General features: G+C 42.5%; 1 protein-coding gene across 2 annotated transcripts in view; it reads left to right on the forward strand.

The window, feature by feature from the left end:
- The window catches only part of DNM2 (dynamin 2), a 244936-nt gene extending 231444 nt beyond the window's left edge, over positions 1-13492 (forward strand). For both annotated transcript variants that reach the window (XM_089656336.1, XM_089656338.1), the window contains one exon: positions 11733-13492. In XM_089656336.1, the coding sequence (XP_089512462.1) occupies positions 11733-11772 (40 nt within the window). In that variant the 3' untranslated portion in view covers positions 11773-13492. The remainder of the gene's footprint in view (positions 1-11732) is intronic.
- The last annotated feature ends 5167 nt before the right edge of the window (positions 13493-18659 follow it).

Below are 18659 nucleotides of genomic sequence, written 5' to 3' on the forward strand. Positions count from 1 at the left end.
ATGCACGGGTCGAATTCCGAACGAAACATCGTCCGTTCTGTAATCCGTTGGTGCCACCAATGATTTCGAAAAAAGGTAGTTTTTCACGAATTTTCCAACATGCCTGATAAACGAAATGGGGAGCGACCACAAAAATTGGCAGGTGCTATTGCCCCACTAACAGAGCGAAAATCGGCCAATTATTCTTGGGTCCGGTTTTCAAATGGAAAATTGTTCGAAAATTGACCCATCAGCCTTAGAAGCTGATTGGTTACTATGCACAGCTACACCAGTTTTAGTAAATCTCCCCTAGTGTGATAACTAGGGTAATGGGTCTGACTGAAGCTTTCTGCAAAGTTTGTGATCCAAATGTAATGCTGTATAAAATCTGTCTGGTTGATGAATGAACACCTATTGCCTACTTGTTGGTATCTGCCATCTGAACACAAAATCTGTACCGAATGCTGATGAACATGAAGGATGAGGACTAAAATAGGATTCATAAAGCTTTGTAAGCACTAGAATATGATCAATAGTCCACACGCAAAGAAATTCACTTTATGGCCAACAATCTGTAGACTCCATTTTTTTTTTTTTTTTTTTTTTTTTTTAAAGATGCTTGGGTTCAGGCGTTTCCAGTGAAGGGCACTGGTAATTCTACAGCATAAGGCAGGTTCACATCCATACAGGTTGTGGTTGAGGCATTTTCTTTTTTGGCTAATAGGAAAGTATGACAGTTCTGTTCTTGTAGTGTGACTTAAGTGCCAGAGAGTGTAAAGTTGCATCACATGAACAGAACAGTACTTTCCTATTAGCCCAAAAAATAAAAAAAATAGCATTTTTGGTGTAGGTCCATTGAAGTCTATTTCATACAAAATGTAATCTGCTGCTGGAGAAAACAAAAAAGTCCCTGACCCTTTCCAAAAAAATGTATCCGTTTAAAACTCACAGATGTGAACTAGACCCATAGGAAACCACGTTAAATGGGTTGCATTTCTGCAAAACGCTCTAAAACCGCGTAGGTGTGAACCAAGGCTATAAAAAGACTTTTTAGACAATTATGTGCTTCCAATCTTGTGCTTGCAGTTTGGAGAAGGTCCTTTTCTGTTCCAGTAGCACTGTTCCCTTTGTACAAAGTCATCTCCCTAAAGACATGATTGGATGCGTTTGGTGTAGTGATACTTGAGTGTCTTGCACAGAACCCTGGCCTCAACTCTACAGAACATCTCTGGGCTGAATCGGAATGTTTAGTGCCAGCCAAGTCTTCTCATCCGACATCAGTACCTGACCTCCCAAATGCGCTTTGGCCGAATTGGCACAGATTTCCACAAAGTCTTCTCAAAAGCCTTCCCAGGATAGTGGAGATTGCAGAAGTGTGTATTAGGGAAGTGTGAGGGGGTGTAAATAGCCATGGTTTTGAAATGGAATGTCCAAAAGGTTCATAAAGCTGTGGCATCACAAACGTTTTGCCATATAGTGAACATGGGATCGATGAATGGAAGTAGGTTCATCGTGTACACATACAGGATCTGGAGTGTTGCTTTGGAAGAGTGGACTTTCCAAAGCTCAAGGGTCTGGTCCTGCCTGTGGAAGACAGGACTTTACAGTATGAAAGCCTCAGAAGTCTACAATGCTAGTAAATCACCAGCCTGACAGTTAACCTACAGTACGGTATATGTCAACTTAACATTTTACAGTCTTGCTAGAGTAAATATGTAATGGACAATAGTAGGATTGTAGTGCTTTTCTTGGAGAAAATTTCATTCAGTGCTTGCACATGTCTAGGGGCTTAGGCATTTTGGTCATGTGATCTCTTGTCTTAATCAATCTGAACTCTGATGTTCCACAAAGATCTTGTGAGTACCTAGGCCTACAGACATGTGCTCAACACTGATAGAAAACCAATCTTGGATCCTAGCAAGGCTGTTACATTGGATCAGGGGTAGGCAACCTTAAGGAGGTGGAGATCTACCTGAACAACATGGGAGAAGTCAAAGATCACCAGGCACAGTCTCGCCTCCTCACTCCCTATTTAAACCTCTAATTGTCGTACTGCTGTGTCGCAATCGTGTGTATTGCACAGCAATTATGGGTTTAAATCCGGTGTTGAGGAGGTAACCTATTGCCTCCTCAGCACCTGTCAGACACATTCTGATTGCTTTTCAGAGGAACGCAGGATATAATAGAAGTCTATGGCTAAGTGCAGCAAACTCTCAGGAACGCTGTTGGTACACTCTGAATGGGACAGGAGCCAGCACTCCAGAGGAGGCATTGGCTTAGGTGGCTCTTGCTCCTTACTACAGCTCCAACTTACAAGTAGTGCATTGCACTCTGCTTGATGCTCTGGGATGGTGGGTCAGCAAGCCCAGACTGTGACCTAGCACGGTAGTCACCTGGCCGTGAGCTATGGGTTGCATGTTTACTAGAATAAATACACTAGATTGCCAAATGAATTGGGACACCCCTCCAAATCATTGGATTCAGGTGTATATAATTAAGCACCTAGGCATGCAGACTGCTTCTACAAACATTTGTGAAAGAATGGGTCACTCTCAGGAGCTCAGTGAATTCAAGCGTGGTCCCGTGATAGGTTGTCAACTTTGCAGTAAGTCCATCCGTGACATTTCCTGGCTACTAAATATTCCACGGGCAACTGTTAGTGGGATTATAACAAAATGCAAGCAACTGGGAACAACAGCAACTCAGCCTCAAAGTGGTAGGCCACATAAAATGACAGAACGGGGTCAGTGCATGTTGAAGCGCAGAAGCCGCCAACTGTCTGCAGAGTCGATAGCTTAAGACCTCCAAACTTTCTGTGGCCTTCAGATTAGCACACCAGTGCATAAGAGAGCTTTGAGGAATGGGTTTCCATGGCTGAGCAGCTGCATCCAAGTCTTACATCACAAAGTGCAATGCAAAGCGTTAGATGCAGTGGTGTAAAGCACACCGCCACTGGACTCTAGAGCAGTGGCGACGTGTTCTCTGGAGTGATGAATCACACTTCTCTGGTAATGCGATGGATGTGTCTGGGTTTGGCAGTTGCCAGAACAGTCCTTGCCTCACTGCATTGTGCCAAGTGTAAAGTTTGGTGGAGGGGGGATTATGGTGGGGGGTTGTTTTTCAGGGGTTGGGCTTCCAGTGAAGGGAACTCTTAAGGCGTCAGCATACCAAGACATTTTGGACAATTTCATGCTCCCAACTTTGTGGTACAAGTTGGGGATGGCCCTTTCCTGTTCCAACATGGCTGCGCACCAGTGCACAAAGCAAGGTCCATAAAGAAATGGATGAGCAAGTTTGGGGTGGAGGAACTTGACTGGCATGCAGAGTTCTGACCTCAACACGATAGAACACCTTTGGGATGAATTAGAGCAGAGACTGTGAGCCAGGCCTCCTCCCCTGACATCAGTGCCTGACCTCACAAATGCGCTTCTGGAAGAATGGTCAAACCTTCCCATAGACACCCTCCTAAACCTTGTGGACAGCCTTCCCAGAAGAGTTGACATCCCTCTGAAAATATTAGTTGCTGGTCTGGTATGCAGATCCACTGGTTTTAATATTCATAGACAATGCACTGCAGAAAGAAAAGGAAGAATCAAGTCAGAACTGCACACTTGTCCGCAGTCAGGGACACAAAAAGTATTAACATTGGAGCATCAATATGACAGCCAACAACCATTCCTAGGAACTTTGTAACCCAATGAGCATGAGATTCTGTGGGGTGGTTGGGTTGGGTCAGGGGGGGAGGGTTACACAAGTCCACTGCATGATGGTGAATTGGATGTGTGGCCAAAACAATAGTTTATAGGGGTGGAGTTGATGGTGAGAGGCCTTTAGGGAATTCTAGTTAGGTGTTCCTCAAAACAAACAGCTCTGACTTGGACATACTGTACAATAGCACTGAACTGTGGTAATACATGGGCAATGGGGCAGGCATTGCACAGAAACTTGGCAATATGTTGGGGCAACAGCTGTAGGTAACACTATAGCAACATTGCCAATACGTAGGCAACAAATGGGAAACCTTGATACTGCAAAGGCAACAAACAGGAAGGCATAATATGTGGGCAACACATGGGTAGTCAAGGCAATACATGGCCAACAGGCAATCATTTCAGTACATAGGAAATCATTACAAAATATGAGAAAGAAGTGGGTAATTTAGCCAATATGTGGGCAACAACCAGGTAATGACAGCATACCCTGTCCCATTACCTTTACTCCTGGCACAGTGGATTCATCCATTGTCTACCTCAGGGCTTAAAATTTCAAGTCCTGAGCTACTAGCCAGGCCTTAGAGTTACACGCCACCAACAAACACACACAGAGACACCTGTACACACACGCACAGACATGTACATACACACAGAAACATGTACACGCACAGAGACACATGTACACACACACAGGCACGTACAGACATTCATACACACAGATATATGTACATACACAGAAATACACACGCACAGACACATGTACATACATACATAGACACATACGTACACACACACACATGTACAATTGTACGTGCATACACAGACACACACACGTACACACACACACACACCTCCCCCATAAAAACTTGCAGTACTTCCTTGTTCACGCACAGAGCCGGGTACTGCACTCTAGGGGGAGGCAGAGAGCACAGCACACACTCTTTGCTTTCACTGCACTCAGCTATTGAGCAGTCTGACAGCTCCCAGTGCCAATGACAGATCCGGCCTGAGCTCCGAGCCTGCTCAGCAAGACGGCCCTGGGGGACACACTCGCCCCCACCATAATTTCCACTCGCCATTGGCTAGCAGGCGAGTGGAAATTTCAAGCCCTGGTCTACCTGTTTGTGCACATCCTTTCATTGGACAAAAGGAGAAGCGAGCACAGCCCCCACCTCCAAATTCTCTCCTCCTCTGCATTGCCAGATTGTTTTGCGGCCACTGTGCAATTGAAATAGTATTGACGCTGACATCACTACAGCAGTCAGCAGCTGAGCTGGAGGGACTTTACAGAGACCTGGCAATTTTATTGATCATCTGGGGTCTCACAGCCAAATACAGCCATGTACACGGTAAGCTCCAGGTTGTGACTTGGAAGTTATACAGAACCAACTCTGTTCCCAGTGGCTAAACTGAGAACAGGGAAAAGTACAAGTTCACTTTAAAAGTTCAGGAAAGCACAGAAAAGAGAGAAGATACCCTTTAAAGCCAATTCTGCTAATATGTAATATTTACATACTACATGAAGCTAACAGGAGTCTATTGCTCATATTGTATCTCAGTATTGTAACTTTGCACTAGAATTACAAGCTTCACCCAGCTGTCATGACAGTCAAGTGATTGTCACCTTTTACTAATAAATTCCCCTTAATACACAGTTGAAATTAAATTGGGAAGGCATCTTCAAGATACTGACACTGTATGTGTTTCTTTGGGGTTGGAGCAAAGAGAAAAACAAGGAAATCTCACCATCGGAGACTTAAGATGCCCATAGACGAGTCAGTTTTTTTTTTTTTAATTTAACCAGTGGGTTGAACATAAAAAACTGACCTAAATCCACCATTTGCACATTTAAGGTGTATGGGGGAATCCTCGCTGAGCTATTGTATTCTGACATCGTCTGAATACACTGGTCAGGCTATTGATCTAGCAGCTAAAATCTGATAGGGTGGTTGTACAGAAGTCGATCAGTGGATCGAAATTGACCAGTCCTTACTGAACTAGCTGAATTTGGATCAAAACTCAGCCAGTTCAGCAAGGACTGGTCAATTTCGATCCCCTGATCGACTTCTGTACAAGCTTTAAAAAAAGTAAGAATCAAGGTGGTGAATGGACCCCCCTGGTTGCCACCCAAACTGCATTATTCATTTTGGATGTAGTTGGCCTTTAATGTATGTAATGATATGAGTGGCACTTCCAGACTGAACTTGGTTCTTACAGGAAACGTAAAGAAGTATCACCACCACACAGAAGACACTGGCTAAATTCATAACCGTAATTCACAAATACAAGTAGAATAATCAATTATATTTGTACTTTAGGAAATACGCAAACATAGATCAATAAATTGTTTAGAGTGGAAAGTATTTGCTTTAACCCCCTTTCTAGTTTTTGACTATATAATTTGGAAGTAAAAAAAATAATCTATAATTATTTGGGCCTTTCCCTAGAAATAGTCTTTTTCTGACAATTTCCCACTTAATGCCCCACTATAGGCTGATGTCTAATATACTCATGTAGTGGTCCCCCACCACCACCACTGGAAGAAGGGGTAAATGCTGATTTGGCAAGGTGGTAGGGGGGAGAGAGAAATAAATACAAGCACATCCTTTATTGTTTTGCTCTTCCTGCTGCCAACTCTCTGATGCCCTCAGGATGTGGTAGACCATCACCAGTCACCTGTACAATGCAAGGCTGGCCCGGCATTGTACTGGAATTTGTCAAAGTGCTGCAACTGGCCGGGCACCGAAGTGCCTTTAGGGGGCTAGTTGCAAAGAGAGAAGAAAAACTGTGGGAGTGAGGGATAAAGTTAGTGTATTAATATACTTCTTTCATCCCGTAGCCAAACACTACCCATGCCATGTGGGTAGATTTAACAGCAGCTCAGATTTAGGCTTGCAGTACACATTCACCAGCCACTTTATAAGGTCCACCTCACTAGTGCCAAGAAAATATCCCACACACCATTACACCACCACCAGCCTGAACCATTGATGCAAGGCAGGATGGATCCATGCTTTCATGTTGTTTATGCCAAATTCTGACCCTACCATCTAAATTTTGCAGTTGAAATCGAATGCCCACTCTCCTTTGACCTCTGACATCAACAAGGCATTTTCATCCACACTACTGCCGCTCACTGGATATTTTCTCTTTTTCGAACCATTCTCTGTACACCCTAGAGATGGTTGTGTGTGAAAATCCCAGTAGATCAGCAGTTTTTGAATTAATCAGACACCAACAACCATTCCTTGTTCAAAGCACTTAAATCCCCTTTCTTCTCCAATCCGATCGGTTTGAACTTCAGCAAGTCGTCTACATGCCTAAATGCATTGAGTTGCTGCCATGTGATTGGCTGATTAGCAGTTTGTGTTACGAAGCAATTTAACAGGTGTACTTAATAAAGTGGCCGGGGAGTGTAATTAGCCGTAACATATTATAACATATAAACAGAAAAACATTAACGAGCGCTTGGAAATAAATAGTAAGCAGCTGGCATAAAGGTACAAACCCAAACCTTCACCCTATAGATAATAAAAACATATGCAGCGCTAAGAAGGAAATGACTCATAAATCATACGTCTGATAAAATTACAAATAAGAATAAAAATAAAATAAAAGTGCTTAAAGTGAAAACAACGTCCTCAGGTGATATATCAATCATCCCAGTAAAAGGTGCAGATGCTGTCGACTCCGAGCTCATAGGTGGGTAAACTTTATGCACTCACCAGAAAGCGCATAATGTGCGCATTTTAGTTGTCAGACCACTCCTGGTTCTAGAAGAATGAGGCAATGTGGGTCATCTAGCAGGCTGTCACTCTGGTAGGGATGCTCCTTCCTCTAACCAGCAGGGGGGCACCAGGCATCCAGCAACAGTTGGCATACAGCTAATCCGGACTCCTCAGACCAGGGCACTCAAAATAGATATCCACCTTGAAAAGGGGGGGCTCGACCATACAGCCCACCCAAAAAAGCACTGCACCTGGTGAAGAGTGGGCACACTTGAAACGGTTGTGCAACTGGTAAACCTCAGTGACAATGTAGACCAAATAGGGGAGAGCTTTGTTCACTTTGGCGTTCTGTCTCTTTCCATTTTCTCCTTCACTGATTGTACCTCAAGTGCGATTTACAAATCCTTGCTCTTCATCATCTCGAGCCATCATCTAGAGCCATCTCGAGATAATGAAGAGCAAGGATTTGTGAGTCGCACTTGTGGTACAATCAGTGAAGGAGAAAATGGAAAGAGACAGAACGCCAAAGTGAACAAAGCTCTCCCCTATTTGGTCTACATTGTCACTGAGGTTTCAAGTGTGCCCACTCTTCACCAGGTGCAGTGCTTTTTTGGGTGGGCTGTATGGTCGAGCCCCCCCTTTTCAAGGTGGATATCTATTTTGAGTGCCCTGGTCTGAGGAGTCCGGATTAGCTGTATGCCAACCGTTGCTGGATGCCTGGTGCCCCCCTGCTGGTTAGAGGAAGGAGCATCCCTACCAGAGTGACAGCCTGCTAGATGACCCACATTGCCTCAGCCTTCTAGTACCAGGAGTGGTCTGACAACTCAAATGCGCACATTATGCGCTTTCTGGTGAGTGCATAAAGTTTACCCACCTATGAGCACGGAACCTTTTACTGGGACAATTGATATATCACCTGAGGATGTTGTTTTCACTTTAAGCACTTTAGCCACCATTTATTTTATTCTTAATTTTATCAGATGTATGATAAATTTAGTCATTTCCTTCTTAGCGCTGCATATGTTTTTATTATCTATATTATAACATCTATCAGTGGCCTTCCCTAGGCTGCAGGGAGCTGCATTTGTGGATGGCAATTGTCAGTATGGTATTGGTCACATGACTTCTACCAGAAGAGAAAGGTGTTTGCAAGATTTAGGAAGAACGGTATTTAAAATCTCATTATCTTTCACGATGCCTGATGGTGATTATTTTGCATGCAGAGGACTGGTCCACTTTAAAAAGAACAGTGATCACAAATTCCATGTAACAGACTGCCTGTAAATTGACAGCAAGCTCTGTGCAGAGTACTGGTAGAGGCCGTGAGCCAATTACAGAAAGGGGGAGGAGGGGGGGTGAGATTCTGAAAAGAAAAAAAAACTGTTTACTAAGGGAACTGTTGCATGGAAGAATTTTTTTTTTCTCGAAATTCTGGGAGATGCAAAAGTGACAATGAAAAGCCAATTTTTCAAAACAATTTTTATAGGGTAAGTTTACTTTTTTTATTGATTTATGAAAAAAAAAAACCCTGGCATCCTTTGGTAGGAGTCCCAGCCAAGACTTTATCTACATGTTTGCCCTTTGCTTGCATGGGTTTCTATTGGGTATTCCTTCCACAGACCAAAGACATGCTGGTAGGTTAATTGCCTTCTGTATATACTGGCCCTGGTGTGTCGGGGTCTAAATATCCAACCTCATAGGCAGACCCAAGTAAGAGTTATTAGAATGGCTAAAGCTGCTCTTGTTATCATTTCAGACATAGAGCTACATAAAAAAGTAAGGTTCAATGGTTTGAATGCACTGAAAATTGCAACAAGGTCATTATAGTGAATGGGAAAAAACTTGGTATAGGTTCCCCCACTCCCTTCTGGGTAGTATACCCAAGACCCAGATGCAAAACACCTTTTGCTGCACTGCCCATAGTTCAGGTGGGTGAGGCAACATGCAGGTGCAACTAGAAGCTCCACAGAGATAATTAGGTGAGCCATTTATTTCTATGAAGCCCACAGTCACACCTGTGCACTGGAAAAGTGAAAGTAAACATTGCCTAGACCAGTGTTTCTCAGCCTTTGTTCAGTCAAGGCAACCTTTATAATTCTGCACAATCTCGAGGCACCCCATTGTAAAATGTAAAAACTGAACTAATCGTTTTATGTAAAGGAGCAACATCCACAGATGTAGGACACCCATCCTTAGAGGTCATTTCTTTTTCCAAAGCAAATACACTTTTGCACACTGGTACTGACTAGTATTCCAATGTTTCTCTTCTCCCTCAGTTTCTCTTCCTCATTTAATGTGACCCAGCGCTGACAGGGAGGGGCAGAGGTGGATACTATGCAGGTGCCAGACATCCCCCTTATCAACCAACGATGTCATTGATTGTTAGGACACTGGTGGCTAGAAGGTTGTAATGGTGCACAATGAAAACCTGTGGCTTGCGTAACTAAGAGGCAGGCTTGATCCACCCACTGGTTTGTACCTAATATTTGAGCAGTTTAAGGCATTTTGCCAAGGCACTCCTGAAGAAACCTGAAGGCACCCCAGGGTGCATGGGCACCCTGGTTGAAAAAGGCTGGCTTAGACATTGTAGCGGAAGATCACGCTACATCTGAGGTCTGCCTTCATGTATACTACCTAAGGGCATAGTGGGGGGAAACTTTACTGAGGTTTTTTTTTTTTTAAGGTACACCTGAATGTTAATGAAATATGTTTTTCTGTAACCCCTTGGGGTAAAGGTCTTCAAGCATATGTTTTAGAAGCAATCCAAAAAATAGGATTTGTTTTTTCTCTCTGGAAGTAAGTCCCACAAAGCCAGCTGTACAATGGACATGTACCTACATGATTTCGGTATTATGCATCTCTCATCCCTTTTTTAAAAGTTCCAAAAAGCCAAGGAAGGAAGGCCTAGGCGTTACATAGATGTAAAATGAAAAGGCAAAACACATTGACATAAAAATATTAAAACAAAGTAACCACGTTTTTTTAGCCCCTCAAAGCAACTTTTAATTATATTCTATAACTGTTGGGAGAGAAAAGCACTGACACTGAGTATATGTCCTCCCTTCAAAACAATTGAGTTCAAGTGTTTCCAGTAAAGAGTATTGTAATTGCTGGAACATACAAAGACGTTTTAGGCTAGGGTTCTCAAACAGGGTTCCTCCAGAGGTTACAAGGGGTTCCTTGAGCAACAAACAATTTCTGAGTTTCAGATAAGTTCCCACTAACACTATTGTTCTTTTTAGCTATCTATAAGGGGGTAATTCTTCCCAATGACCAGAGGTGTAAGGAGCATTCATCCCACTGACCATCACACGAACGTATCATGAGTTGTAGATATAGTCATTTTTAGCAGGGGTTCTCTGAGACTGGAAAGTTTTTCAAGGGTTCCTCTATGTTGGAAAGGTTGGGAGAGGCTGTTTTAGGCTACATGTATATTGGAATTGCCGTAGACAACTCTACTGGCAGCAGAAAAATTCTAAACATGTAAAGGTGGTACCACAGTTAGTGCTGGACATTCATTTCATTGGCCAGAGTAGTTGCCATTAAAATGAATAAACACCCAAGCGCTAAACACGGCTAGCGCTTTGGCGTGTTTACCTGCTTTTTGCCATGTGTGGTGTTTTTTGGCCAAAGTGTTTCTCTCCTGAACATGATTCTGAACATGTTCAGGAGAAGGATGTTTAACTGCCCCTAAACTCTGGTAAAAGCATGGGCACATAGGGGGTTATTTACTAAAACTGGAGAGTGCAGAATCTGATGCAGGTCTGCATAGAAACCAATCCGCTTTCAGGTTTTATTGCCAATGCCTAATTCAACAAGCTGAAGTTAGAAGCTGATTGGCTACCATGCACAGTGGCACCGGATTCTTAGTGCTCCAGTTTTAGTAAATCCTCCCTATAGGCTTTTATTAAGCCAAGTTCAGGTTCTTAGGCAAAAAAAAATGCCAAAAGCTCCTAAACTCATGTTTAGGAGCAGCAGTGTACATGAGGCCATAGGCAATTGTTTACTTCCAGCTTTGTGCAAAAATTTTGTTGAAGGACCTTCTCTGTTCCAGCATCTCTGTGCCCCTGTACAGAAAGCCATCTCCATTAAGAGTTTGAGTTTGGTGTGAAAGAACTTGATTGGCTTGTGACCCAATGAGACTTGTTGGATGAAGTGGAATGCCAATTGTAAGCCAGCTCTTCTCGTCCAACTGACCTGTACCATGTTTCTTTGCAGGAGTCAAATCAGGATTGGTTTTGTTATCTTCATTTTTCATTTCATGCTTTCCTTATCCTTTAAATGTTAATAACTTCTGAATTTTTGTTTGCAGAAGACCACCTCCGACAGCTCCAGGCAAGCCACTCTGGTGATGAGATCTTCAGAACATATTCTGAAAACTTGGGTGTCTTCCAAGAATTATGGCATTATTACACCTTGATTCCACAATTTTGCTATTAGGTGGCACGCAGATCCATCCCGAAACGTCCTTATCGAGCGAGCAGCTAATTATATTCTCGGCTGACATGAGAAGAATTAAATCTTTCTATCTAAAGATGTGGGTCATTTTACAGGACAGAGATGAACGATAACCTTACCACGCATGACAACCTGGATTTCAGACTTTGTTGTGATGTATGATGAGAAAAGGTCTTTCATAGAACATTGACATTATCTCTCCATTCAGCAAAGCGCAAAACACTCGGAAGTTGGACCAACAGAATATAATGAAACTTTGTTGAGAAGTGGATATGCATTCTACAATGAACGTTCTACAAGACTGCCTTTATGGTGTAATCAGTACTGGGTTGTGATTTGGGATTTAGCTTACCAGATAGGCCTTTTGAGTGCTTTATGGATTTTTTAAAAATTGTGGTTGATGTTGGAGATAGCAGTTTGTGAACAAAGACGAGCCCCACTATACTTACCTTCCTTGACTTGCCCTCAACCACTGGAGCACCCGAAGAGCTAAAATGTTTACAACCAATGCAGTCTGGGCTGAAATAAAAGTATAGGATCTGTTGTCGAAAACACTTGTGACTTTGGGTTTTCAAAGTAGTTTTTCTTTAGCAGTTTGAAGCAGAGAGTATCGGCCAAGTTAACAATTCTGTCTTGGTTTATTAGGATGGGGCCTAAGTCACACCTGGAACATGCATGCATGGGCCATATCCAGCTATCGATCTGCTGTAACTTAGGGCTTATCTCGAGTTATGTCATCTGTTGCTCCTGAACTGTAACTTGATTGTGCAGCCTTAACATTTTATACTTTGATCTGTTTAAAGCTGCCTAAGCCAGAAAACAGAGCCAGTCAGTTGTGCTGCAGTGCTTGTGTGCTAACAGGGAACATGCTGGTAGTAGGAGAGAGTGGAGAGATGAGCTCATCAGTCTGCTGCCTTTCCTTTTACTGTCCAGCCACAGGTTGGGGATAGGACAAGACCAAGAATCAGTTCTCTACCTTGCCAGACAGGGCTGTGTGTGTAAATCTAAGCAGTGGGTGTACAGAAACACAAATCCTTTGACAGGTAAAACAGTTCCTATATATGTATATAGATAGCATTGGCGCTTACCTGAGATGCAGAGGGGGAAAAAAAGAAGCCACAAAGAGGAAACTGAAGGGAAACAGAGATGTATAAAAGAAGTGAAAAGCCTATTTGCCTTCCTTCATCCTTCTGTCTTTCTTGTAACTTCCACTAGATTCTTTACCAGCTGGAATCCTGTATACCTCTCTATTCTAACCAGCTAGAGCTAGCAACAGTAAAGTGTACACAAGACTACGCAGGGCTATAGAAAAATGAACACTTTCATCCCATTACTCTTGATATTCTATCCCTAATGAACCTGCTTATCAGATCTCATCGTAGTGATCGCAGGAGAAGTCACGATCTGCCAACCATATTGAATGACAGCTACAAATGATTTCTATTCCCTCCACCTGGGTTCCTTTTCTATATAAATGATCCTCTACCCGTATTGTGGAAATCAAGGGTTGCAAAATATTTGTACAGTCTAACACAGATTTTATGGTAATAGCTGTAAAAGATGCGTTACATTGTAGGGAGATTCTTTAATCCTAATAAAAAATCTTTTAACCGGGTTGTGTTCATGCTGTATTTCAGGCAACTGGATTCTGCCTCGTCCCATACTTAAAGTGTATGTCTGGGCAAAATAAAAGATGAATACATGTAGTACAACTGTGCAATACATACACGTTCCCCATGTTTTGTCTTTTTAAAATAACGAAAGGACAGAAAAATAGCTGTTGATCCTGCCAATAATCCAGTGAGCTTCCAACTTCCAGTAATGAGCTGACAGCTCTTCCTCTGCTGCACTGACATCCAAATGTTATAAGCCCTGCACAGTTCACCTTTGTGAACTACAGAACACCTCCCCTGTGTTGTAGAGGTAAGGAGAAGGGAGATGTTCTGTAATCTTAACATCCTTTCCTTAGGTGATAACGCTGCTCCTCTATAGATACAGTACAGGGAGTGTCACCCTACAACAGGATCACCAGGCGAAAATAAAGAGAAAAGAGTCTGAAAGAGACACAGAGCCACCACTTCTAAGGACTGGTAAACTAAAACATATAACTTTTTTGCTCTTGGGATAGGAGATACAGGCGTACCTTGGTTTATGAATTTAATGCGTTTCTCTGGGACGTTTCGTATTGCGAAAATGTCGTAATCCGAAACGTGGTTTCCCATAGGAAAGCATGAAAAACCAATTAATCCGTTCCAGAGGTCAGAAAAAAGTTAACTTATCAAAACTCTTTATAAAGTGCACTTTAAAGGCATAAATACTGTACAGGGACATGATTAAAAATTAATTTGTAAATGCATTGAAAACCAATTAATCCGTTCTGGAGGTCAGAAAAAAGTAAAAAAAAAAAGTTATCTTTTCAAAACTCTTTATAAAGTGCACTTTAAAGGCACAGGGCCGGCACTATAAACCTCCCAGGCACAATGCATCCTGCGGATTACTTCGTATTGCGAAAAAAATTCATAAACCGAGGCATTATTTTCAATGGATTTTCATTTGTAAACCGAAAATTATGTTAACCGAAGCGTTTGTAAACTGAGGTAAGCCTGTACTTTAAAATGGAAATCAATGCATTTTTTTTTATCTACAGCAATCCATAACTGTAATCAGTACCCTTGTGATGTACCGTATGGTTGTTATTGACATATTTGTTATATCAAGCACTTGTTGGTCCCTATCTTGGTAACTGTTCCTTTAGACTCAAAAATAAAACGTTCAAAATTTCACATAAAAAACTCAAACAAAGTCCAACGTGATATCCAAATCTTGATGGATAAGTGCTCACTATTCCAAAATGAAGATAAAACTCAGACGTTCTTCATATAACTAAAAAAAAAACAAAATCTAGACATAGTGTATTATCTTAGGTATCACAAGTATAGTGCCACACGTGCAGCATTTTGTTGACAAAGTCCGGAAGTGACGAAACGCGTCCAGGGCACGTGACGTATTGACGTTCCCGGAAGTGCCGCGGTGGCCATTTTGGATTCTGGAGCGCTTGTGTTTGGTGTTCCTGGGACTCGCGGTCTACTCCTGGTGCTCCCCCAGAGCTGGAGTGAGAGTGGCAGGCAGGAGTGTGACGGGGTGACTCCCTGGAAATCATTGTGATATCACAATGGTGGTACTCAGTTGTCGCTAGGAGCAGGAAGCCGGTTTTACTAGATTTTAATGTAAGTGGCTACAATAAAATTTATATATTAATTTTTCATATACTGATTCCTGGTCTGTTTGTGATGTCCAAAGGAACAAGAGGATGCTAACTGGGGGATTTTCCATGCACACTGGTTGATCACATGCTGATATTGTTTTGAGTTAGGGTAATTATGCATTTTTTATATGGTTTGCAGTGATATCTATATCTATTGAGTATCTTCTTCACGAATGCTGTGACACTATAGTGTTTTGCATGCTGCACGTGTGGCACTATACTTGTGATACCTAATACACTATGTCTAGATTTTGTTTTTTTTTTTAGGTATATGAAGAACGTCTGAGTTTTATCTCCATCTTCATTTTGGAATAGTGAGCACTTATCCATCAACATTTGGATATCACGTTGGACTTTGAGTTTTTTATGTGAAATTTTGGACATTTTATTTTTGGGACTTTAAGTTTGTTCATTTAAGTCGGTTGATATATTGTTCCTTTAGACTGTAATCGAGGCACCACTTATGGTCAGAGCAGGATTTCACATTAGGAGGCAAACGACAGTAGTAACTGCCAGCTTGTGTTGTAGAGGGAAGTGCTGCTTTCCCTAAAAACACAAGCCAACAATATCACACGGCAGCAGCTACTACCCTTTTCTGAGATAGACTAGTGTAGTAGATGGTATTGTTGTCGGCTTGTGTTTTTGTGAATGATAGTTCAAATAAAACCCAGTTTGTGTTCCAGTGGGTGGTGGGACTCAAAAAGCATTTGTTTCCTGTAGACTTCAATATTTAATTTACCGCCCTACTTGACAGTTTAAAAAAAAGGGTATTTTTTTATTCTCTTAATTTTCCGGCTTAAACCTGATGTTTTTACCCGTTGTGTTTATGTGCTCGCTAAAAGGTTGTACTTCAGATATTCTCATCTTGGCCCACATCGGTGGTGTTGAGACAAAGATCCAGTAACAAAAATACCCTGGCTCGAGTTTTGCTCGGTCTTCAGAGAGCAGAGCTAGTGTGATTGAGCCCTCTTATTTTTCAACTTCCTTTAAGGCTAGGTTCACATCTGTGCAGGTGGTGCCGCTGCGGAAAAATCCGTGCACCCGCACAGAAGAATCTGGGGGCGGGTGCCAATAGTTCTAATGGCACGCCGCCCGCACTGGAAAACACAACCCGTACTGGGAACCGAGGTTCCCGTGTGGGCTGCATTTTTAGAAGAAATGCAGGGAGTTCTCTGTGTGTCACGGGCACAGGAGTCCATTCAAATGAATGGGCTCTTGTGCCTGTGCAAAACGCAGCCCACACGGCCACATATACAGTTGTGTCCAAAATTATTCAACCCCCAATGCTGTAAAGGGGTTTAGGGACTATAGTGTACATTTGGAATTGTATTCAGAATCAAATCCTACAAGGACGTTGTAACTACCCAAATGCAACTAAAATGACATCAATTGTTTATGTAATACAGTAGTAAATGGTTCTTATGTGGTTTCTTCATTGCCACAATTATTCAACCCCTTAAAGACTACCACTCTGAAGAACAGAGGTTCATACAGGTGCTTTCCATCAGGTATTGAAAACACCTGTGGATGTCACCGAGCAGCAATCAAGCATAATAAGCACCAATTAGGCAGCTTTAAAATGACTGTGATACTCAGCTCCTTCTAGACATTTACTGGTGTGGTTACAAACATGGTGAAGGCAAGAGAATGGTCCAGGAAGACAAGAGAAGAGGTGATTTCTCTTCACAGGAAGGGCAATGGCTATAAGAAGATTGCAAAGATGTTAAACATACCAAGAGACACCTTAGGAAGCATCATTCGCAAATTCAAGGCAAAGGGCACTGTTGAAACGCTACCTGGTCGTGGCAGAAAGAAGATGCTGACTTCGACTGCTGTGCGCTACCTGAAGCGTAGAGTGGAGAGAAGTCCCCGTGTGACTGCTGAGGAACTGAGAAAAGATTTGTCAGATGTGGGTACAGAAGTTTCAGCCCAGACAATAAGACGCACACTGCGTAATGAAGGCCTCCGTGCCAGAACTCCCAGGCGTACCCCCTTGCTGTCTCCAAAGAATAAGAAGAGTCGACTGCAGTATGCCAAAAGCCATGTGGACAAACCACAAAAGTTGTGGGATAGTGTTCTGTGGACTGATGAAACAAAATTAGAACTGTTTGGGCCCATGGATCAACGCTATGTTTGGAGGAGGAAGAACAAGGCCTATGATGAAAAGAACACCTTGCCTACTGTGAAGCATGGTGGAGGGTCAATCATGCTTTGGGGCTGTTTTGCTTCTGCAGGTACAGGGAAGCTTCAGCGTGTGCAAGGTACCATGAATTCTCTTCAGTACCAGGAGATATTGGATGGAAACGTGATGCAGTCCGTCACACACCTGAGGCTTGGGAGACGTTGGACCTTTCAACAGGACAATGATCCCAAGCATACCTCCAAGTCCACTAGAGCATGGTTGCAGAGGAAAGGCTGGAACATTTTGGAGTGGCCATCGCAGTCACCAGACTTAAATCCGATTGAGAACCTCTGGTGGGACTTAAAGAAAGCAGTTGCAGTGCGCAAGCCTAAGAATGTGACTGAACTGGAGGCCTTTGCCCATGAAGAATGGGCGAAGATACCCGTAGATCGCTGCAAGACACTTGTGTCAAGCTATGCTTCACGTTTAAAAGCTGTTATAACTGTAAAAGGATGCTGTACTAAGTACTAAGATTGAATGTCACTTGGGGGTTGAATAAAACTGATAATGCTGTGAGCACAGAAAAGACATTTGTGGTTATTTCATTATAACTGTTATGTTATATTTGTCTGACCTACAAGTGCCTCTTTAATGTAAATGTAAGCAAGATGACTGAATGATCAAAAGCAATGTCAAACTGGCCAAAACACTCAATTTCAGTGGGGGTTGAATAATTTTGGACACAACTGTATGTAAACCAGGGCTAATAGACCAAGCTGACCAGACAAAGTAGCACTTAGACGGCTGAGACAAACCATTTACTACTAACAGGGGGGTTTACAATGCGCAGCTTTTATTCATAATTATATACCTTCATCCCAAATGGAAAAAAAAAAAACTGCTCTGTGTGTCAGTGGACGGAGCGGGGCTTGGAAGAGAGCCCATACAAGTGCTTCCATAGTAAGTAGCTTGCTATGGAACACATGGGGGGGGGGGGGGGGGGTTGTGAGGTGACAGGAGCCCAGGCGAGGGATCCCAGAAGAGGTGGTTTGGGACTGCTCTGTGTAATACCACTGCACAGAGCAGGCAAGTATAACATGTTTGTAAATGCAGCAATTTATAAATAAATTAAAATGACAGTCACTATATAATTACCGCTTACTGCAGAGGTAGCAGGGGGATCAATGCTGCATCCACCTAGGTGAGTATACATTTTTTTTTTGTAAATCCCGAACGTCTCTTTTAAATATTTAGTCATCTCTGTAACTCATACATTGGCTGAAACGTTTCTTTTGAAAAACAACAGATTTACTGACCAGATCCTCAGATGAAAATAGAAAGAAAGCCTAAAACAGAAAATGAATGCAGCCATCACATCTAACAGTTGGTAAGCT

Source organism: Staurois parvus, unplaced genomic scaffold (genome assembly GCF_062004578.1).
Source record: "Staurois parvus isolate SC_StPar_1 unplaced genomic scaffold, SC_StPar_1.0 ptg000900l, whole genome shotgun sequence".
NCBI lineage: Eukaryota > Metazoa > Chordata > Amphibia > Anura > Ranidae > Staurois > Staurois parvus.